Consider the following 24,017-nt stretch of genomic DNA (forward strand, 5'->3'; position numbering starts at 1 on the left):
AAAATAGTTTACACAAGAGAATTTGGGGAAAAATCTGTAACATCTAATGTTAAGAAGAACAGTAACAATTTTTATTATGTAAAAGAGTGAGGACACAAGCAAATCTGTTTAAACGGGAGTCTCTAAATGTCTTTTATTTACCCTATGTACATCTTGAATTAGCTCACAAGCCATAAAGCATTAGTCCTTGCTAATCCAGTGAAAGTATGCAAAGCCAAACTGCTAACATATCATATAAACTGTATGCGCTCAACTGAATAACATCAGCATGTCAACCATCTCCCACTCGCAAGCCATTAAGTCTGAATTTCTTCCAGACAATGGCCTATCTCCCTGGGCTAAGAAGAGATGGATTGGTTATAAAATCCTAAACATTGTTGTAAAGCATAAATACATGGCGCTGTTCCAACATATATACATTTTTTTCCTCACTAATAAAAGTAGTCAAATATTGGAAGTACTCTAGAATACCCTCCTTTCTAACAGTTATGGCATAAATTCACCAAATCACTGAATAAAGAGACAAGACCAAACTGGCCAAACTGGTTCCCAGTCAACCCTTAAATGATTTGTTGCAGCATTAAAAAACAAACAAACAAACAACAACACAATGTAGAGTGTGCCACTTTTTTGTAACCTTATCATATGAAATTGAACAAATGCACTCATGTAAGAGGTGGAGTGGATGTCTTTTCCTTACCTAATGTGTGGTAAAAAGAAAACTCAAACGTCTTACTGTATCTGCATACACTAAACGACAGATGCTCATCCACAGGTTGCCCACAGGAAAATGGTTAACAGTTCATGATGTCTTACTTTGATCAGAAAAAAACCATATATTAAAGAATGCATGCAAAAAACAAAGAAATTAAAAAAAAAAAACAAACAAGTATAGTTCTTAAAGGTAAACCAAGAACACAGAACAAACAATCAGTTGCCTCCCATGCATACAGTTTTCTACAGTGTTCCCCACACAAAGATCCTTTGCATGTAAATCAACATTTTGCACAGAGTAGGGATATGTAACTGAATACCCTGTTATCAAAGTTATACCCACGAGGACACAAGCAGCATGGCTCACTGTGTTATCACTGCCTCGTTAAAAGGTCTGACTGGACCTTTTAAGGAGCTGAGAGTAAAGCTTCTTTACTACGTTAGCCAGGTGAAATTTTTAACTGCTTGGTCTGTCATCATTTTAGGTAAAGAAAGTAAGTTTTGTTTCAGGCTAATTTCAGATTCTTACAACTTTTCCCCACCTGTAGCTCCAAATGCAGGTTCCATATCATTGCCTGGATACAAAACATGCACGGCAACACTTACAATGCAGATGTGGCTAGCATGTATTCATACAATCATGGCCCTATACTTGCTAATAAGTAAATTTAAACTATGGGTAGTGTTTAAGCTTCTGGTATTTGTGGTTTGTTGGCCACAGACAGCAACCAAACTCCCAACAAGCAGCTTCCTCCTCTCCCAGAATGAGAGCAGGGTGGAGCAAGAAAAGAGATAGAGCAGGAGCAAGAAAGTTCCTGGGTCCAGATAAAAACAAGGACATCACTTGCCAATTACTGCTATGGGCAAACCCAGACTTGGCTAGAATAAATTAATTTCCTGCCAGTTCATTTAAACATTTAGTTACAGGTTCAGGTATTTGGAAACAAACTGTCTTGCTATGAGATTATTTTGGAACCAACTAGAGCTAGCTATTTCCAGAATGGGGTAGCCACCTTTCACAGAGGTTGCCCCTGTAGATGCCCTGCTACCAAAAACTTGCATCTTAATCTTGCACTCTCCAGTAGAGAGCTTTGCTGGAATTGAGAAAGCCTCAGAATGAAGCGCTTTGTTACCACATGGTGAAAGTAGTAGAACAAACAGCAGGCAGATGATTAGTGGTCTGCTAGAACCCCTCTCCATCTTTCCAAACAGTAGTCAAGAGGCATGTTAGCTGCACTCGACTACAGAAAATAACTCCTTGAAAACCCCCAACTATCACTACTCCAAGTGGAGAGAAGAGTTTGTTTTTTAAAGAGACCTTTACAGAAAACCACAAGAAGACAGGAATGGATGCTGGATCAAATCCAAGGTCATTATTATCATTAGCCCAATGTTATGACTTCTATAGAAGTAGTAACCTTCAGATGAGCATTTACCATTTTACACCATCACAGTAGATACAATCTTGACAAAGATAAGGCCTGAAGGTCTCCTATATCCTTTAAAATATTTGCATGAATGCATTTCCAAAGTGTAATTAAGGTGACTTGGTGATCCCAAATACTCTCCTGTAAAGCATACACAGGTTCAGGTGATAACCATGTTCCCAAAGATCAGCCTATAGTTCTTAGTTTAGTATGAATGGCATCAGGGACACAAAATATTGCATATCAACTGCTGTTCATGTGGCTGACTGTCACAGGATTATTTTTCAGTCTTACATCAAAAACATTACAGCACTGTCTGCTAAGGCAGAACCTTTCACTTCAAGTTGCCTATAAAACCAGAAAGTACAATTCTTTTCTGCAGAGTACTGCACAATTCCTGCAGCTTGACCTAGGTCTTCAGTAGGATTCCCTCTCTCAATACTAGATGTCATAGCAGGGAGACAGAAAAGCGATGATGATAATAAGCAGCCTTGTAAAGTATAGATGTTCACTTACCATTTTACTCAAGTGCCAACTGTCACACACTAATGGAAGCTTCGTACTATTTTGCTAGGTATGAAGTCTCTGCTTCAGATAGGAACTTGGCTTTCACAGTTATGGAACTCTTCTATGGAGAGCTAATTAACATCATTTACTATCACAATCTAATTGCTTTAGCCTGCTTAACATTTCTTAAGTGCCCAATCTTTCTAACTTAACTAATCCCATAATAATTTTTCTCATCTGAGAATACTGGTATCCACTCCACTCCCCTCACTACCTCTATTTTAGTGAATTGCAAGAGAGTGACCCAAGCCAATTTTTGGGTTACACTCCTTCCAGAGATCCTCTATTTCCTACATAAAACGTAGCTGAATGGTTTTTAAATATCTCATTAGTTCGTTATGCTATTTGCTATTGTAACATATTTTATAAGCACCAATACCTGGAAGACAATACTGAAAAATGATTTTCTTCCATACTTTGCTTCAGCTTTACAGTTTTGAAAATGTCTACTATTGTTTTGAATGATGTTCCCTTGCTTAACAAGTAAGATTTCATCCAAAATATCACAATTTACATAGATGTAAATAAAACAATGAAAGAAAAGAAGTAATTAAAGATGATGCCCTCCAGCTCAGAAAATCCCCAGGTTGTAAATCATTAAAGAATATTGTCGCAGCTGTACAGTATGCTTCCTTTATGCAGTACTGTTTTTGACAGTATCAGTTTAGATGGTAGTCACAGAATCGCAGCGGTTGGAAGTGATCTAAAGAGATCATTGAGTCCGACTCTCCTGCTAAAGCAGGTATCCTATAGTAGATCACACAGATAGGTGTCCAGACAGGTCTTGAGTGTCTTCATACAAGGAGACTCCACAACCAATTTGGGCAAAATCCTTAGCCCTTAATTTCTAGATTAACCTTACTTTTCGTTACTGGGTACCCAGTTGTCTTTAAACAGAAAAGGTTCACTATCCTCCAATGCTCAAAAAACAATGTCTTTCACTATGATCCCAGGTTTTTGGTAGAAGTCACGTGATACAGGACTGCTCCCTATTCTTAGGTTGCATACCATTTGCTTCTGGCAGCACATTGTCAATCAAGTCAGTTCTTTCCAACCTCTATTCTGACACTTCATGTCACCAGACATGTCATCATGTTGTCTTCATTAAATAGAGAAGAAGAAGAATCTAAGGCTAGGAGGCAGCTTTCTCTTCTTGAGTAATGGAAGTGCCTATAAAGTAAACTGAGTAATTACTTACTGAAGTCTTTCCCAAGCATTCATTTTTCTATCTTTATGATTTAATACTTTAAATAAACAAAATTAATCTTCCAGATTTGTTTTTGAATGAAAACTCATTTTTCCACCTACATCTATGCCCACAGCAGGTTGCACAAGTTAGCATACTACCAGAAAACTAACAAGATGAACAGTCAGAAGCAGTTTTCTCTTTCATCCTGCCTCAGTTCCTTTGAGGAGTTAAGACTAATATATGACAACCTGAACCTGGCTCTCATGACCACCAGCTTATCAGGAGACTGGATGAGCACAAGGTTTCCCTAGGCAGTTCACTACTGAGATGGCACTTGCCTACAGCTTAGCACAGATGGAAGGTATGGAACCAATTCCAATCCATACATGGATCCATCACAACTCAATGTGAGGATCAAACAAGCTGAACAGACTGGAAAAGGAAGGCAAATGCTGGCCAGCATTATAATTTGTCCTTCCTAGTGTACTACGATAACTACTACAGGCATACTTATTCAGTGGCAAACATGAGTTTGGTGGGACAGACTCTCGAGCCTTTTCAGCTGGTAATATTTTTTTGAAAAATATCTGTCTATCTGAAGAATTCCGTCATCCTCAAAATAAAGTTGTTCTTTCTCATGCTTAGATAGAACTTCTTGTGGTACTCCTGTTTGTGTCCATTGCCCCTTGTCCTGCTGCTGGACACTACCGATAAAAGCTTGTCCTCATCCACTTGACACCTGCCCTTCAGAGAGTTACAAGTATTGATAAAATCTCCTTCCAGTCTTCTAACACTTCTACAGCATTCAGATTCATCAACCAAGAAGCATGTAACTGTAACGTTATTTTTCCTCTGCACTAACATCTCCAACTCCTAAAATCACGAAGTACACCTTCTAGGGGGCTTTAGAATAGGGCAGAGTAGCAGCAATTCATCACCTGTAATTATTTCTCAAAGACATCTCTTTATTCACCCTGCAGGCCTTCGCTTATTACCATTTGCCTTGTAATTTCTCTCATTCTAAATGCTGGTCTCTTATTTCTACTAACATATTTGCATTTCCTACACTTCTTAGGGCTATGTATTTATATCACTGTAGATTGCAGCTTCTTTAGTATAAAATTAACATTTGCTTCCACTGAATACTAGGCCTTATTATATTCTCATTTGTATTAAAAGCAGGAATCCAATTTCCTTCTTAAAAGCTGACACAGGTGAAGGATGACAAAAACTTCATTAGAGTTTCCCCCCCGCAGCAGGTCATTATATAGCTATATAAAGGGAGAAAAAAGAACAACAAAAAATACCAAGTAAGTGGTCTTGTTTTTCTTTTGTGGTTAGCATAAATGACACCACCATTTGTAAATTTGGTTTAAAACCCATTTCTCAATTATTTTGTTTCCTGTTAGTATCTCCAGTGGAATAACTGCAATAGTTATCGAAGAAAATGACATGGACAAACTTTGACTTCACATACTTTACTGAAGTCTGCAGGTTGAAAAAGTTTGAAACAAGTTTGCTCAGAGGACTAGGACATTAAAAGAAGAAAAGTACTTGGAAATGAAAAAGTAAGCACTTCCTCATCACAGTTTTTTTCCTTCATCTTGATGGAAACTAAGATCTTCAGGAAGAACTTTAGGTCAACAGAGATATAGCCATTCTACATGGCCTAAAGCTGGGGTGGAAAACTCCTAAAAAGCAAGGCACGAGAGAGCTCCAATTTATTTGTCTCAACACCTCCCACATGTGCTTTTCTTTCATTTTTCTTATTTTCTTTTTCTTAAACAAACAAACAAAACAAACAAAAAAACCCACATGTAGAAAGGCTAAAAAGACATCTGGAAAGGCTATATAGTAGCTCATTTTATTGAAGACAGGACTTACTGTTATGACTCAGTCTCAGTTTCATTACAATGTAAGTAGTAGGCAATCTTTGTCATATAAAAGTAGGAATGCTTCCTTTCTCTTGGAACCGCTGTACAATCTATATTCTTTTGGGAGAAAAAGCAGTGAAAACAAAGCACAATAGAAAGTGAGAAGGAAGTAGGGAAAAACCTTGATCTAGGAAACCAAGAAAAAGAATACTTTCCAAACTAGAATCTGATGGGTAAATGGCAGTTTTAGAACTGAGTGAAAAGAACAATCACTGTGTATCAGTGAAATATATATTTTAAAAAGTTTGTATCGCTTAGAGTTTTCTGAAAGCTGAAGATTTGAGGTAACAATGAAGCACTACACACCGAATATGTTAAGCTTCACTGTCTTGTATACATCTTCGTTCATGACAAGAGATAACATTTTGGAAAGATGTCTAAGAGTTCATGTTGTATAAACAGGAGAATAAAGCTATCCAAAATGTTAAGCTAGTACTTGATCCATTATTTCTCCTAGTGCTGCAAATGTCATGTGAACACACCTTTCAAACGCAAATTCATTCCTGTCAATCAATATAATTAAAAAAAAATGGAGCAGTGCTAAATCAAAAAGGCCATGTCTATGATGCAATTAGTTAATTACACTCACTGATTAAGCGATTATGTTATTATTGGGACTTATCTGAAACTAGTCCAGGAAACAAACGTATATTCTCCCATCAGAATAAAAGTAAACAAAATTTAAGGTTTTAACAAGGCCTTCTTAATTCAGCTACAAGAGGTGTTAAGCTTGTGGGTTCTCATACTGGTAAGTCATTTCATCATTTCAGATGAGGTTCCCAAACCACTCTCCATCATATCTGAAAAGTCATGGCTATCAGGCAAAGTCTCCACTGACTGCAAAAAGGAAAATGTCAATTCCATTTCCTTGAAAAGGAGAAAGGAAGACCTGGGAACCATAAGCCAGTGAGCCTCATGTCTGTGCCTGGAAAGATCGTGGTGCAGATCCTCCTGGAAGATAAGTTAAGGTACACAATAAGATGATACTGTTGAAAACAGTCGACACAGCTTCATGAAGGGCAAATAGTGCCTGACTAACCCAATGGCTTTCTACAGTAGAGGGACAGCACTGGTGGGCAAAGGAAGGAGAAATGACCTCATCTATCTGGATTTGTGCAAGGCTTTTAACAAGATCCTGCACTGCATACTTCTCTCCAAATCACAGGGACATGGATTTAAAGGTAAGAATATTTGGTGAATAAATAATTGGCTGGATGATCACAGCCAGAGGGTTGTGGTCAGTGGTTCTGATTCCAGGCAGAATTCAGTCACAGGCCCCCAGTGGTCTGTCTTGGGACTGGTACTCTTCAACATCTTAATCAGTGACATAGACAGGGGGATTGAGGGCATGCTCATCAACTTTGCTAATGATAACAAGCTCAGAGGTACAGTTTACCAAATAGATGGAAGGAATTGCAGAAGGACCTGGATAGGCTTGAAAATCCTAATAAGGTTCAATAAGGTCTACTGCAAAACACTGCACTTGGGTCAGGGCAATTCCAGGTACGTGCACAGACTCTGAGAAGAACTCAATAAAGAGCAGCCTTGTGGAGAAGGACTTGAGGATTCTGACAGACAGAAGGCTGGTATTTTGGTTGTGAAGAAGCAAAACTGCTTCTGAGAGGTTCTCGACAATACCAGATAAAGTATTCATAGACAGGCCAACAGTCGTACACAGAAAGAGGAGTTAAACTCACCTGACTGGTAAAGGAGATCTCTGGCTATGCAGCACTCCTCAGGAAGCAGTGCCGGTCCCAGAGACATTCTCCCTTCAGTGGCTGGACCTTATATAAGCCCAGGGTGGCTCCAACCTGGATCCAGCCCTTCTGGTCATGTGGAGAGCACAGGTACAGTTTGCCTGTGGCCAGTCATGCTCCTTCACCAGGTGCTTAATTGCCAGTTCAAGCCATGACCATGAAGGTAATGAAGCTGGACATGTGCCAGCAGTGTGCTTTCACAGCAGAGAAGGCCAACTGTATCCTGGGTTATATCAAAATAAGGTGGCCAGCAGAACAAGGGAGGAGACTGTCCCCTTTGCTCCACCCTCATGAGGCCCCACCTGGAATACTGCATCCAGGCAGGAGGCTCCCAGAACAAGAAAAATACAGAACTGTTGGAGTAGGTCCAAAAGGGGACCACAAAGATAACTGAAGGGTTGGAATGTGTCTTTTACAGAAAGAGCTGGACTTGTTCAGCTTGGAGAAGAGAATGCTCAAGGGAGACCACGCAGCAGCATTATAAGCATGAGGCAGACCAATTATTTTTACACAAGCAGGGAGTAATAGGGCAAGGGAAAATGGCTTTAAACTGAAAGAGGGGAGAAGCAAGTTAGGTGCTAGGAAGAAATTCTTTATTCAGAGGGTTGTGAGGCACTGGCACAGACTGCACAGAAAAGCTGTGGTTCCCCATCCCTGGAGGTGCTCATGGTCAGATTGGATGGGGCTCTAGGCAGCCTGAACTGGTGGCTGGAAACCCTGCTCATAGCAGGGAGGTTGGAACTAATGATCTTTAAAGTTTCTTCCAGCATAAGTCATTCTGCGATTCTAACCCACAAGTTTTATTTCAGTTACCAGCAAGAGTCCACTTCTCTTTACAGTCAAAAATAATGAGCAGCATAGAAAAAAAAAAAGCTGAGGAAAATTCTTTACCCCGAACTTAATCAGTAACAAGTTTGTATTATAAGCACGTCCACTCATTTCAAGTTATGGTTAGAAGTTATAGTTGGTAGTAAGGAGATAACATGCAAGAATGCACAAAATCAGAAAACAAAGTTTGACTCAATCCAATCATTTTGACAGTGGCAGCTTAAGTGCTACACTCCTCATTGTACATGGGAGCATGACACAACCTGTACTGTCATCAATGCATTAAAATTAATTTCCAGTGGCTGGACAGTGCAAATGCTAACAGACAATTGTTATGCTACAATCTCAACTTACCTCAGGATTGTCTCTCAGCTCCCTTCTAGAGGAAAAGTTCATTTCATGGAGCTGTTCTTCCAGAAGGCATTTTTCTGTTTCCCTTTTCAAGATAATTAGTTTCCCTGTAGCTGACTACATTCAGGTTTAGAGCATGTTTACACATATAGCTAAAGCTGGCATTTCCCACTCCAATTAGACCACTAGTACATACAATTAAATAAGCTATTTGTTAAATTGTTTTCAGTTGTCACAGAAGCAGCAGATTTCTTTATGACAGCTAAACTGTATGGAGTGAAGATATAGAAGAGTAAGTAAATGTACATATGCAAGAACACTGGAAAAAGAAGGAATTGGTCAATCAGCAGCAAAAAAAACCAACACACACTGCTAGGGGAACTGGAGACTAAACTGCAAGTCTGCTTCCATCACAACTGAAATTACAGATATTAGGTAGCCCACTCAATCTGAACATAGATGGGGTATATTCACATTCTTTCCTCCCTCAAGCCCCACATCTTTACATTCTCCCTCAAACTACCAGCTTGGAAATCTGGTTGAGCACTATTTCTACCATGGATATGAGGGGTCGGTGCCTTCTGTCAACCATTCACCTCTGGATGCATTTGTCACACTTGCACAGCACAGTAATACCGCTGGAATAAAACAGGTAATGAGAGGAATTCTGAACTCTTGAGATAAAACTGTGTGACAACACTTCATTTTATAATGACTGTAATTCCATTGCTCTACATCTTATTCACAACAGACAGCCTTTCATAATAGTTAACAGCTGAAGAGATACTGAATTGCAGAACCAGTTTCTAACGCTGCTTACTTCACTGTGTACTACTAGAGTTTGATCTCATAAGTAGATGCACTTTATCAGATCAATCAACCAAAGTTCAATACTGATTGCACATCTTTTTTCCAAAAAGCTCTATCTTCCAGGTGCTTCTGTCACAAGTCTAGACTTTCCAGAACATAATGGCTCTGGGAAGAGAGGATTAGGAATAGTCGAGACGCAGTCCAAGCATCCAAACTCTGATGATTTCTGAAACAGTGGTTGGAATTAACAACTTCAATGGGAAAAGTAAGATGAATAACAACAAAAAGCCTACACAGCTGTACTGAATTTAACAGAAAATTCACACGTAGGTTATCAGTACTGGGATATTTCATAGGTACATTCCACACTCACATTTTTATTCCAACCATACAGACTAAACTGCATTTTTGCCTACTCTGGTACTGGTAGAATGATATAAAATGCCTTTCTGCCCCTAATTAAAACCTAGGAGCAATCATTTTTCTTTGTTAACATTTGAAGAGAAGGAAACAAACATCAAGTAGGATGTCCCCACAAGATTTTACACTGTCTAGACTCAGCATTTTTCATTTGAAGGAGGAAAAAATGGAAACAACATGCTTTGTAGGAAAAAAATAAAATTATATATATATATATACATATATATATATGTATATATATATATATAACAGATGCATACAATTATTCTTCAGCAACTTTTAAAATTCAGTTTTTATAAAGATACTAAAGCAGTAAATCCCGAGTCCTTTAAAAGGTAGCTATAATTCTGACCAAGAAAAAGAGCAAAGACATAAGAGGCTATTAAAAATCCAAATTGGCAGGTAACAAGACTCTAGCCAGAAGCGTGTGTATTGATTTTGAATATACACTATAAAAGGTATTGCAAGTAATTACCATGATTCTAAAGTATAAAGATAAGTAAAGAAAGCAAAGAACCATATAACTCAAGAGAAACATCCTCTATGAAGTGAATCATCGTTGCAGGTAGACAGTGCCCTAACAAGGGTCAGAAATGGACAAAACCCATTAAAGTACCACATTTAGATAAAGGCCATATTTAAATAACTCATTCTCAGAGACGCTCTCTCAGTCATTTGAGAGACACTTCTTTCCAGTAAAGCAAGTTTTTAAGCATTTTAAAATATTTATTACATTACCTGGAAACATATTCACAAGGTCAAGGAACGGAAAATTAAGTCCTCTTATTTGCATGAACTTTCCTTTTTCCATTTGCTTTCTCTAATACTCTGTCACTTAAAAAGGCTCAGGTTAATTACATGCATGCCTTGATTTTAAAGGGTTTAACGTAACAAAGCTGGCTCTATAAAGCTTCCTTAACAACATACTGAAGCAGGACAAAACTTATTTTCTTGAATCTTCTAAAACTGAGGTATAGCTCTAGAAATAAAAGAATCAGGTTCCTCCAAGGACAAAATGTTTAGGAAGTCTTAATTATTAGTCCTACGGCTAAATAAACTCCTATTTAGTTAAATCTACTCAGTGAGTACTATAACAGAACTGAGGGGATAAAAAAAAATCTGAGTTAGGAAAACAGAAATCCAAAGGAAAAATACTGGACACTTGTGGTTTTTTGTTTGCTTGTTTTTGAGATGAGAGAAAAGTAATTATCCTCCCTCCCTGCAGTTGAGAAGAATAGGAGTCCTCACGTTTTGTCCACACGACAGAGCTACCACTTTCCACAAGATGTGAAACTTGTTGAGAAGATCAACATGTATTCACAAAGGACAGCGTCCCTCAGAATCTTCATTTCACCTCCAACTACGCCACGTCTCACTGTAAGCTTCAGTTCCTGAACTGTGCCTGAAAATTTATGGTATAATCATTTCTGATACTAAACTTAATTATTAGAGCCTCCTTCAAGATTAAATGAGAACGAGTCATAAACACAGCTCCCAATGTTCTGAATACTTGAGCATCTTTAACTTGAGCTCAAAAGAGGCAAATAAATGCAAGTATTTGCAGGATCAAGATCCCAAAGTATAATCTTAAAGCTTTATGGGCTAATAAATCCAAGAATCTGGGGAGAAGGTTTAGCTTGTGCATATTAGTAATAGTATTTTCACAATTTGAAAATAGCTGTTCGAAACAAATTGATTCACAGGAAAAGCTGTTACTTACTGCTAGAAAATCCTGGATCTTAAGTCAAGTTTGTTCTATGAAAATCAGTTTTTTATTGATGCCATATTTAATTTTTGAGTACATTTTTGTAGGTATGACAATAACTTTCAAAGCTAGGAAGAAGACCATAGCTACACAGAAAAATACTCTCATTTTCCATTAGCCATCTTAGACTTGCTACTTAAATTGATCAGCTTTTTCATAGGTAGCCTATAACCTTTGGGCTACAAGAAATTACTTACAATAGAATCACAGAATTGCTCAGGTTGGAAAAGACCTTAATGATCATCAAGTCCAACCACAACCTAACCATACTACCCATACTAACAGCCCTCTGCTAAATCATGTCCCTGAGCACCTCATCATGTTTTTAAACACATCCAGTGACCCAACCACCTATTCCAGTGCTGAACAACCCTTTCTGTAAAGAAGAGTTTCCTAATATCCAACCTAAACTTACCCTGGCACAATTTAAGGCCACTTCCTCTTGTCCCGTCACCTGTCACCAGTGAGAAGAGACCAACCCTGCTCTCCCTGTAAGCACCTTTCAGATACTGGAAGAGAGCAATAAGGTCTCCCCTTAGCCTCTTCTTCCCCAGACTAAAGAGCCCCAGCTCCCTCAGCCTCTCCTCATAGGGCATAGTAGTATTAACACCCCAAAATTTGATCAACATATTTTTTTTTCCAAGGCTACACAGTCCATGGCTCCAAATCCTACAGCCCATCACTAAACATACACTTTCAGCGTTCAATGCCATAAAAGTAAATAAATAAATAATCACAACGTGTAGATGATTATTTATGCAAGATTTTTTGTTAAATTTGAATTGCACCACAGCCAGAAAAGTCTGGCTAACAGCATTTGCTTGCCTCCAACAGAAAATAAGCCCTGTTAATTTGCTGTTAATTTAAGGGACAGCCTTGTTGCTTTGCTGTGAAAATCCTAAATAAGGAAGTGTTTTTTCTGCTCTATGTTATCTTCCCCACAGGTTGTACTGTACCTGTACTGAGATTCTGGATCAAGAGCCTGTGTTTATATCTAGTGCCTAGAACTGTTTGCTTACAGTTAATGAAACAGAGAATCATAGATTCATAGAATCATAGAATTACTCAGGTTGGAAAAGACCCTGAAGATCATCAAGTCCAACCGCAGCCTAACCAGTAGCCTATCTCTTAAAAAACAACCACGAAACAACACCACAACAACAAACCTCTGCTAAATCATATCCCTGAGTACCACATCCAAGCGGCTCTTAAACACATCCAGGGATGGCGATTCAACCACCTCCTTGGGGAGCCCATTCCAGTACCTAACCACCCTTTCTGTAAAGAAGTTCTTTCTAATATCCAACCTAAACTTGTCCTGGCGCAACTTGAGGCCATTTCCCCTCGTCCTGTCACTTGTCACTAGTGAGAAGAGACCTGCCCCACTCTCACTGTAAGAACCTTTCAGGTACTGGAAGACGGCAATAAGGTCTCCCCTCAGCCTCCTCTTCCTCAGACTAAACAGCCCCAGCTTCCTTAGTCTCTCCTCATAGGGCTGATTCTCTAAGCCCTTAACGAGCCTCGTTGCCCTTAATTATACATCACAAGGTCACCTAAGGGGTTATACATCATAAGGTCACCTAAGTTCTCCTTCTCACCTCCCACTTCAGCTGGTGTCTGGGCAGAACATGATTTATAAGAACATACTTTACACAAATGGAAGCACTTTTGGCATAAGAAATTACACCACAGTTACATTTATTCAGTGTTTTCATCATGGATAACAACCTATTTATTACCTGCATCTAAAGTACAATTATTTCCAAATGCTATTAAATATCATTTTACAGCATAAACTTAATGCTTTGTCAGTCTCTGAAATAGTGCCTCTCATTATTGACTACAGAAAAGAAGTACTTAAAGTACTGATTTAAAAACAAACAAAATGGGAATCCAATAATGTGTGATTCTAAGGCAATCTTCTGTCACCTTAACTAGATGCAATATGGGACAACAGTCACACAACCCTTCAAAGACAAATTCCACCATAGACAGATGTAAGAAAGTCCTATAGCCAAGCTATTACTAGCCATCATCATTACAGATCAGGTGGGTGTCAAACAAAAACAAACAAGAAAAGGCAACAGACGCACAGAATATCTGCTGTCAGAAAGAACAGCTTAAGAAGGTCATCAGCCCAATTTCCCATTAAAAACTGTTCCAATTAGATTAGTTTTTCCAGTACATTATTCAGTTTTTAGCACCTCCAAGGATGAGGATATCACAACCCTCTCCATGCAGCCCATTCCGATGCTTCATCAGTCTCAAGACAGAATTACATTCCCTGCTTGACCACAGTATCTAGCTGGAATTACACTTGCCACAACATGTTTGTTCTGTTGCTAGACATTTGAAAGAAATGTTCCTTATATTAACTACGAAACAGGCAGAGGGAAAGTAATGAGATTTCCTCTTAATGATTTTAAAACTAAACAAGCTCAATTTTTTGTCTCCCTATATTTGTGATTCAGCACTCTGTGTCATGGTGTTCTCCACTGGATTCACTCTAGTTTGTAACTACCTTTCTTTTAAAAAGGAGTCCGCAGGTCACAGTACTTTCAGTATGGTCTCACTCCAATACGGTCTCACCAAAGTGAGGTGCTATCCAGTATGGTCTCACAAAAAGAATGACTGCTTCCTACAACCTGCAGGCTATACTACTAATACAGCACAACACGTAGTCAGTCCCCTTTTGCTGGGATGCACTGCTGATGTTCATCAGTGACATAGGTCCTCTTCTGTAGAGCTGCTTCAAGACATCTGACCCCTCACCTGTATCAAAAGTTGTTCCATGCCTCACATACGGCTTTACAGGCCAGTGTTAATCCCCAAGGTACACCACTAGCACGTGGCCACCTACTGAACTTCATATGGCTCATCACTATCCTTTAAACCTGTCAGCCTATCCATCTATCTGATCATTTACTTGCCTAGCTGGCATCTTCCCATTTTGGCAGTAAAAATACTACAGTCGATTGAGTTGAACATCCTGCTAAAATTAAACAACATGCACTGTGTTCTCCTTATCTTCAAAGCAATCACACCATCACAGAAGGCAACTGAGTCAATCAGGCACAATCTGCTTTTGTTAAAAGCTTACTGCTTCCAATCACCTTTTAGCTCTTCCTATGCTTGGAAATAGCTTCCAGAAGGACTTAGTTCATAATATATTTGCAGTCTCCCAGATAATACTACTTGACTTTCTTGAAAAGTACGTATAATATTTACCTTTTCTAACCTCTGTGAGCTTTCAATGACTGAAAGCAGCCACAGCATCAGCCAGTTCTGGATGCGTACTGTCTCATTCCACTGACATACAATTGTGCAACTCCCTAGCCATTATCTACCATAAGGATTCACTTCCGAAGACTTCAACATTAGCCTTCAGGTCCTGGTAGGCCAGAGGACAAATTTTGCCAGTAAAAACAGAGGCAAAAAAGGCACTATGCACCTCAGCCTTTTCTCTGTCCTCTATTACTAAGTCCCTTGCCTGTTAAGCAGTAGACCCACACTTTCTTTAACCTTCATATTGTTGCCCCCATTCTTCTTGTCAACTTTAGCTGAACTTTGGGTGGACTTTTCTCAACTCCATCCCAAAATACTCAGGCAACACCTCTACGTTTCTTCTGAGAAGTTGATGTCAGCTTTCATCTTTTCTATATTTTACGTTTGTATCATATGAGCTTCCCTTCATGAGGTTAGCAGTCTGTAAGTGCAAGCAGCTGATATCTCACAGATCTCACAGTTGTTTATCCTGATTGTAATGAACAAAGAGCTGGCTACGAAGACCTGTGAAGGTGAGCCTTGCTTCATCTTCCCCTTGCTGTTTCTTGATGCTTTTGAACTCAGTCAGGTATCCTGCCAAAACTGCTCAGCTTTCTACATGTCCAAATAGGCCATTCCTGTGCTTCGGAAAAGTTATTCTTGAAGATTAAGCAGCTCCCCTGAGCTCCTCTGCATATCCAGATCACTCTTCCACTGGATCCTAACAATCAGATCTGTGAACAACAGAGAAGTCTGTTCTCATGAAGTCCAGGTTTCTAATTCTACTGGCCAATTCAGTCACGTCTTTCAAGACTTCGATCTCCAGTCTCTGACTGCATCTGTGATCATCACTTCCTGATTTGCAAGTAACAGGTCTAAGCACCATCCCTAAAGATACTCTCTGGAAACACGCCTTCTGATTTCAAGTCAAAAACTGCCTCCTTCAGTTATAGGAAAACTTTATTTTAGATGAACTACAACACAAAGCAATTCACACTTTTTCTACACTTAAGCACAGAGCCTTTCACCTGCAAGTAACATTACAGCTACTTTACTTCACAACTCCATCATCTTTTGGCATTGCATCCACATTTTACAACCCATTTGCAAGAGGCCTCTTCCCTACCTGTCAAAATATCTGCATCACTTCTACTGCGCGCACACACAGACACACTGAAAATAATACTCTTTAGTGGGATATGAAAACATTGCCTGAATTGGCATTTGCCTTCCATTGTGCTTACAGGCACCTGGGGTTTCTGCTGCAACATAAGGTAGGAATTAATGCTGGATCATTTCACACTCACAATCTTTGGGTGTATCTCTAATAGTTGAGAGAAGTCGTAACAATCAGAAAATTATATTGATAAACAGATTACAGAAACAATCATAGAATATCCTGAGAGGAAAGGGACCCACAAGGTTCATCAAGCCCAACTCTTGAATCCACAAGTTTCATATTAGTTACTGCTAATGTTACATACACACATATACAGGAGGATAATTTCAGAAGGCTTATGCACTGACAGCAGGCACTCTAAGTACCAATAGCCTTTTTATTCAGATTTGCCAGCATCAATTGGATGAAATGAAGTAGATACTACACTGTTTTAAAATAACTTAAACTTAAAATAATTTAAGAGCGTATTATCAGAAAAAGGAGCGTGCAGCCTCACCTCGAGATGATTTGCTGAGTGTCCCACTTGATGTACCAGCATCTGCTGACAAAGCCTGAACATTTTCCAAATCATTCTCTTTGGATTTTGAGCCCAGATTTACGAGAACCGCCTCCTCTTTTCCACTCGAAACAGGCACAGGAGAAGATGAAGTCTCAGCATAGAGGCGTTTCAGTACATTCTTGATGAACACTGTGGAGTAATAGAACATTTTTAAATAGGGAAAAATATAATCAGTGATTTAAAAGGTAGCTTAAGACATTAAAAATATACAAAACCAAACTCTAATTGACACAAGAGTTTCCTTTATATCCAGTGCAAATCTATCTTCAGTAGTCCCTACCTCTCACATGTAATAAAGTTGAAGATTTAATATATTAAAATCCTAAACTGCGTCAGAATAGACCAGCTTTTAAATCCCAGAGGCCACTAGCAAGGTGACTTACAAAGTGCTCTATTTGACTAGATTTTGGTAATAAATTAACGCAGTACATTTCCAGACTAAACACACATTTGTTTTTAATTTTCTTTTAAAACAGATACTTTTAAAGATTTCTTACAGAAGTGTTACAAAGCTGCACGAAGTACAGGTCTCTCCTGGCACAGCAGCACTGCAGTTGACTTGCTCATTAAAAATCAGTAAGCTAAAACTGCTTAATCATATAGAAAAACTAGTATAGCAGCAGAAGACACACATGGTAACCCAACTACTTCTACTCTTCTGCTGAAGTAGAACTATCTTTACATGCCTCTACCTCTTATGTTCCAGCTTCTCATTTCACCTGAAATCACCTGGAGCAAGAAGCAGGGAAAAGAAATTCAGAGGAAAATATGTGACCTTAATTCCAATTTTAACAGAATTTATATGGATGCTATACAAGTGACTTGGTGCAGATTCTTAAAGTAATTCTGCCCAAAGAAGTTTATAGAAACACACAGCAGCAGTTCAAAGATCTCTTCAATAAATGGCTTTACTTTACAGCTAAGGAATCAGATTCACTGAGTTGGGAAACCCTTGAATTCCCAGTCCCAGAGAGACAAGCTCCATCTTCCCATCATTTCCTCACACTGCCTTGGTGATGGGTTTTGACTGTCATGTCATAGCTGCAGGGAAGAATGTCCTGGACTTTATTTGAGCTCCTATTAGTTTATGCAAAATCACTTTTTGCTTAGATCAAATTTCTTGAATAATCATTGACCTTATTAAAAAAAACAAGAAAAGCTAAGCCTGAAGAGTCAGTTGAGCAGAAATCTTTGTCTGTGGAGCCTGAATTGAGTTTTTCTACATGTATTCATCATAAAATGATATCAAATATCCCGAGACAAGCTACAAGAGATACCCACTTCAAGAAAACACAACCCATTTTGCTGGTTAAATATTGTAGGTTAACTTGTTCCCAGAGAGACACCAACAAATCAATATGTACCAAATGCACCTTTTTCTTTTACTGAAGTTTCCTTGCCCAGATAGTCTACCACTAGAAAGACAAAACCCAGTTACTGATCTCAGAGGAAAGTAGAGAAATAACCAGCACAGTAAGACAAATGTAATTGCTTTGTGAAGATCTCTGACTCTAAAGTAAGCTGTCTAAGAGGTTAACCCTGGATCCTCTCTCCCTGCACACAGCTACTGCAACACTTCAACCAGCTCCAGGCTTGGGCACTTGTACTGTACCCAAAGCAAGTATTTCTTTGAGATAACAGTAAAGCTTAACAAAGAGGTGAGTGTACCCTCCTTGATAACTACAGCAGATGTTCCTCTCCTCACCTGAAGCTTGACTCCCCAAGTCATCTCTTCAGATACATCCCACATTGCTTTTCTCCTCCCCAAAAATGACTCCTTTCTTTCATTTAAAAAATACCTGAACCATACTGATACAAGCATTGGCACTGCTTCAGAAAGCAATATGAGATCAGTTTTAATACATGCTTATTCTTATGGATTCTTTTCATTGGTAGCACCTGTGTCTGAGAAAGCAACCTGAAACACTTGCCTTTGAAGGTACAAGTATTTAGGAAGGCATACTTTCAACAAAAATCTCTCCTGCTTAGAAATAAGTATCTAGATCAGTAGCAGCAATGTATTTACTTCAGGAAAGATGGAGTTCAGCTGCCAACACAAAAGCCTACTTGTTTTCAGCATGAACAAGGGGAGAAGAAGTTGGGTGCTCTTTACTGCCTACAGCATTTCTGCGTCTGACAGAGCTTCTCAGTACAAGACATCTGCTCAGGGAAACAGTAAGCCCAAGAGCCACAACAGAATGGAAACAGGCTGCAGTGACATCTAGGGCATAACAATTTACCTGTTCGGAACCAGGTGTACTTCAAGCCTTCTGAGTACAGCAGGAATTAATGAACCCCAGCAGTAAACCTTCCTTGGGAAGATTTTAAAAGGCGACATTCCTAAATAGTTAGGGAAAAAAACGAAACCAAAATTGACTAATTTAGCCTGAGATACTTAGAATTCTAAGTATGTTGCAGCCCGCAATAAATAAATAAATGAAATCTGCCCATGGTCCAACACTGTTCCAACAAGTTTTCCTGCATATCAACAAACAAGGAAATTGGACTAGATGAAAAATATTTATCCTGCTACCCACAAGAGCTCTACAAGCACTCTGCTTTGCATTTAAGAGTCTCTCATAGCCAAGCTACCAAAGCCTTTTTCAAATGATAGAAGACACTGTTTCCTCAGGGTTCTATTACTGCAATTACTTAAAATAAATAAATAAATAAAATACTACTAATAAAAAAAATCCTGTTATGTCAACAAGTGTTGGCTTAACCACAGGAGGCTGGTCACGTGCGACACTATACAATAGCCATTCTTCCCCATTTAGAACTCTCCCAACTTGAGGTACTATGCAGCACCAGAGAGCTATATGTGTATCTGGTAAAAACCCCTCAGAACTAACTACACCTTAGGAGGAATCTGAAGAAAATGGATGGAACAAAGTATCTACTGGAGAAATAACTTCCTTATCTTATCTTACTTATCTTATTCCAAAATGGAGTAAGACTCACTCTCACCATTCCAGTATCACAGCTATGTAAACATTTATTGCTGTTGTTTTCCAGTAGAAATTACTGAAGGAGGATCTGCACTAATTTGTACTCTATTTCAAGAGGCCAATCCAGGAACACTGCACTCTTGATAGTAGATGGATGTTTCTGAACAACCATAAGCAATTCTGAGATATGCTTCTGAATGATCTAATGAATTCTTTATAAAGCACAAGAAAACTAAGGATATGGTATTTAGAATCAGAACCAAAAAAAGTCACAGCATTTATGTACAATGTTCACATGTAAGACATAAAGGATTTAATATTTCCCACTGACTAAGTTTTGGAAGACACATCTGAAAACTGTATTCACAAAATGCAGTGTTTCAGTCTAGCAGAGAGGAGGAATTCAGAGGAATTAGCTCTAGAACTGAGCTAATTGAACTTGAACAAGAAAGAAATATGAACAGCGATAAGAAGCCAATTACAAGGAAAAAGGAGAGCCCTGCTGCAAGAAATACAGCAAACATATCACTACTCTTAGTTCTGGAGTTTGCTTTGTTCTAACAGATGAGACTCCAAGTGTCAGAAGGAAGCAAAGAATTTTAGGGGCAAAGAAAGGCAGTGGTGTGGGTGCTGCCAAAAGGAACAATGGACATAAGCAACAGCACTGCACTGCTTTCAACTATCCTAACTTCCCAGAAAGCAAAAGGACATCCATATGTTTTATAGGCTATAGACCAAGCAAGAATTAATAAAAGCACACTTAAGTATCCAAAGGTGGGCTATAAGAAAGAAGGGGACAGTCTCTTTAGGAAGGTCTTTTTGATAGGACAAGTGGAAGTGGTTTCAAATTGAAAGAAGAGAGATCTAGACTGGATGTAAAGAAAAAGTGTGTTTTGCCGTTGTTTGTTCTTCAAATAAATGATGAGGGCAATGAAGCACTAAATCAGGTTGTCCAGAGAGGCAGTGGATGTCCCACCCCTGGAGACACTCCAGGTCAGGCTCAACAGGGCTCTGAGCAACTTGTCCCTGTTCACTGCAGTGGGGTTGGACCAGAGGACCTTCAGATGTCCCTTCCAACTCAAGAGACTTTATAATTCTAAGTTTGCCTGATGCATGATAGGTCTTGAAAAGCTACCACAGTAGTTTATCGTGGCTCTGATCCTCTGAGGTATAACTGACGACCCATTGTTTGCAATGTGACAAAAATTAAAGATGTTTTCTGAGTTCTACTGAGAATGCATACTGCAATGCATAGAAGAATGTCTCCATAGCTACGTGTTACTGAAGAAAGATGACTCTGAACACTTGGCCACACTATGACAAGATCTAAGCCTCTAGCCATGATGAACACAGCTCAAAAGCCTCCACATCTTGGGGCTCTGTGTTATCACACTGGAATTTGACACTGTATCCCACAGCATTCTCCTTGAGAAGTTGGCAACTCGTGGCTTAGACAGGCATACAATTCGCTGGGTAAAAAATCGGCAGGATGGCCAAGCCCAAAGAGTGGTGGTGAATGGAGTTAAATCTAGAAAGCAAACAGGGGTATGTCCCAGGAGTGAGTGCTGGGACCAGCCCTGTTTAATACCTTTGTTGGTTATTTTGACAAGGGGACAGAGTGCACCCTCAGCAAGTTCATAGATGACATCAAGCTGGGAGGAAGTGCTGATCTGCCTTTTGGTAGGAAAGGCCTACAAAGGGATCTGACAGACTGGACCAAAGGACTGAGGCCACCAGAATGAGCTTCAAAAAGACCAACTGCCAAGTTGTGTGATAGAAAAGTACCAAGAGGTGCTAGCTGAACAGCCAGCTAAATATGAGCCAGCAGTGTGCACAGGTGGGCATCAGGTTCACTTGGGCCCACTTCTCCAGCCTGTCCAGGTCCCTCTGGATGGCTTCCCTTTCTTCCAAAGTATGGACTGCACCGCACAGCTTGGTGTCATCTGCAAACTTGCAGGCAGTGCACCTGATGCCATTGTCTGTGTCACTGATAAAGATGCTGAAGAGCACTGGTCCAAAGACTGACCCCTGAGGTACACCACTTGTGACTGGCCTCCACCCTGACACAGAACCATTAATCACAACCCTTTGGCTGCATCCAGCCAAGCAGTTTTTAATCCATCAAACAGTCCACCTTTCAAATCCATATATGTCCATCATCTCAGAGATCTTTTCTAACCTTAATGATTCTATGATTTTAATTACTTGTCATTTTAGTTCAGTGCCACATGTGGGAAGATTTATTCATTGCCAGTGTCTCCAGAACCCAAACACGAGTGCACACAACTGTGGAGAAATGCTTGCCACATTTTTTGTCCTCTTGTTTTAGGAAGCTGACAGGACTTTAATACAGCGAATAAGTTTCATTTGTAACACTGATGTATGCTGTTGAAATCAAGATACCGAAGGGGATAAAAGCATTACTCTTTTTGTAATCATCAACTACAAATGACTCTGCATTCTGACTGTACTTGAATTTGCCAGACCTCAGACCAGACATGCTTGAGGTCCATGTGGTAGTGAAGTAGCAGAGGGTCACAGCTGTGCATGATGCACTAATACAGTTTAAAATTGCACAAGGGAAATTTTATTACAGATATGGCAGGAAAAAAAAAAAGAAAAAAAAGAAAAAGAAAAAAAAAGAAGCGGTGCACAGTAGTATTATTAACAGGAACACCTGGCACAGCTTCTAAGAGAATCTTTGCTCCTCTGCTGTAGGGAAAGACCAAGCCAAACTGACACCGCCTCTGTTAACGAGGTTATAAAGATTAAAGAGAAAAATGGAGCCTTAGGAACTACATTTTTCTTGGGGTAGCCTCTATGCTTATGAGGACAAGCAAAAATTCCTAAGTGGAGATTAATAAACCAAGGGTGACTACAGAAGAAACCCTGTGTGTATTGTGTGTATTATCAATCATGACAGACTGAGCCACCAGTGTGATTAAAGTCATGTACAATGACAGTGTGATCCAGATCCTTCTGAGCCAAACATTTTTTAATCTGAGACAGGAAAATGTACTGCATTAAAATACAACTCTAGAAAGACCTCACTGGAATCCCTGTGCAAATTTAAGTCTGCTGTACATAAACCAGCTGAACTCAACTCAGAGCAGAGAAGTTTCTACAATACCAGCAAGACATAGAAGAACACAGATCCAGAGCTGTTCAGCACAAGTAAAGAAATGTCAGAAGAATTTTAAGTATGAAACAGTAGGAAGTGTCATGTAGCTCAAGACTAAGGCTGCATAAGACCAGGTCACAAAAATACTAATGATGAATTAGAATTGCCAAGCTAAATGCGTTGGTAAACATCTAGAAGATTCTCAGCATTCATCTCATAAACAAAACAAAACAAGGCAGCTAGGAAAGCCTCTTTCATTGAACTCAAAACCTCTATAAAAGCTACAGGGCTGTTTCCAACAAAAAGGACTAGAAACAACTCCAAAGGTTGCTTTCAATCTTGTGTTCTTCACCAAATACTCCAGAGAGCCTCACAACTAGTTACTGACATGCTAAAAAACGAAGCCCAAATATTAGGTGTATACGATCCCTCCAGGTCCCATATGTGTTAAAAACAACTCGGAAAAAAATTTTCTTAGTTATCACAAAGCTCACCAAGGGAAACAAAGTTTTCCAAGCACCACAGGAGACTTATTATATAGAACAGAATTTGGATTCATTACATACATATAGGTCAAGAATCTGAGGCGAGCCTCTGAAGCTAAAGCCAGCAGAAAGGAGACACGACACAAATAATACTGGTTAAATTTGACTTTCATATTTATTGGTGGTTCACAAGACAGGCATCCTCTACCAAAAAAAAATAATAAGCTGAGTTACACTGAATGCTAATGAAATAACCAAGACAAGACTCTGAACTTTGCTTACATGCTACCTCCACTCCCAACCCCCAGCTCCAGCAGTACCTAAGCCACAGTCATATTTATAAGCAGTAAATAAAAGTGCGTATGTACAGCAGTTAGAACATCAGAGTGAGACTTGGCTCTACTTCCTCACAGAAATCCTGTGGACTTCAAGTTTTTTACTTAGAGGAAACGCAGCCCAGTTTGTCCTATAGTAGTGATAAGTACCAATTTAAACAGTTAATAATGGAAAACAGTATTCACTGCTTTCATTCAAAAGAATAACTTTGTTTAAAGTGTGGATCTTCCTTACGATTTTATTATATGCTGAAGTCATTTCACAGCGAAGTACATGGTTTCTTCTATGGCTTCAAACAAAAGCACTGCAGTCTTGCAGCCAGTGTAGAAAACCATAAACACACTGTACAAAGAGAAGAGCTG

At 39.2% G+C, this 24,017-nt stretch overlaps 1 protein-coding gene across 3 annotated transcripts in view; it reads right to left on the bottom strand.

The window, feature by feature from the left end:
* Nucleotides 1–24,017, bottom strand: part of ERICH1 (glutamate rich 1) — a 91,281-nt gene that overhangs the window by 57,895 nt on the left and 9,369 nt on the right. For all 3 annotated transcript variants that reach the window (XR_011903102.1, XM_072332424.1, XM_072332423.1), the window contains exon 2: nucleotides 16,703–16,894. Coding sequence is in view for 2 of the 3 variants with exons in the window: in XM_072332424.1 (XP_072188525.1) it covers nucleotides 16,703–16,894 (192 nt within the window). In the remaining variant the exon portion in view is untranslated. The remainder of the gene's footprint in view (nucleotides 1–16,702; nucleotides 16,895–24,017) is intronic.

The sequence above is a fragment of the Excalfactoria chinensis genome, chromosome 3, assembly GCF_039878825.1.
Source record: "Excalfactoria chinensis isolate bCotChi1 chromosome 3, bCotChi1.hap2, whole genome shotgun sequence".
Lineage (NCBI taxonomy): Eukaryota > Metazoa > Chordata > Aves > Galliformes > Phasianidae > Excalfactoria > Excalfactoria chinensis.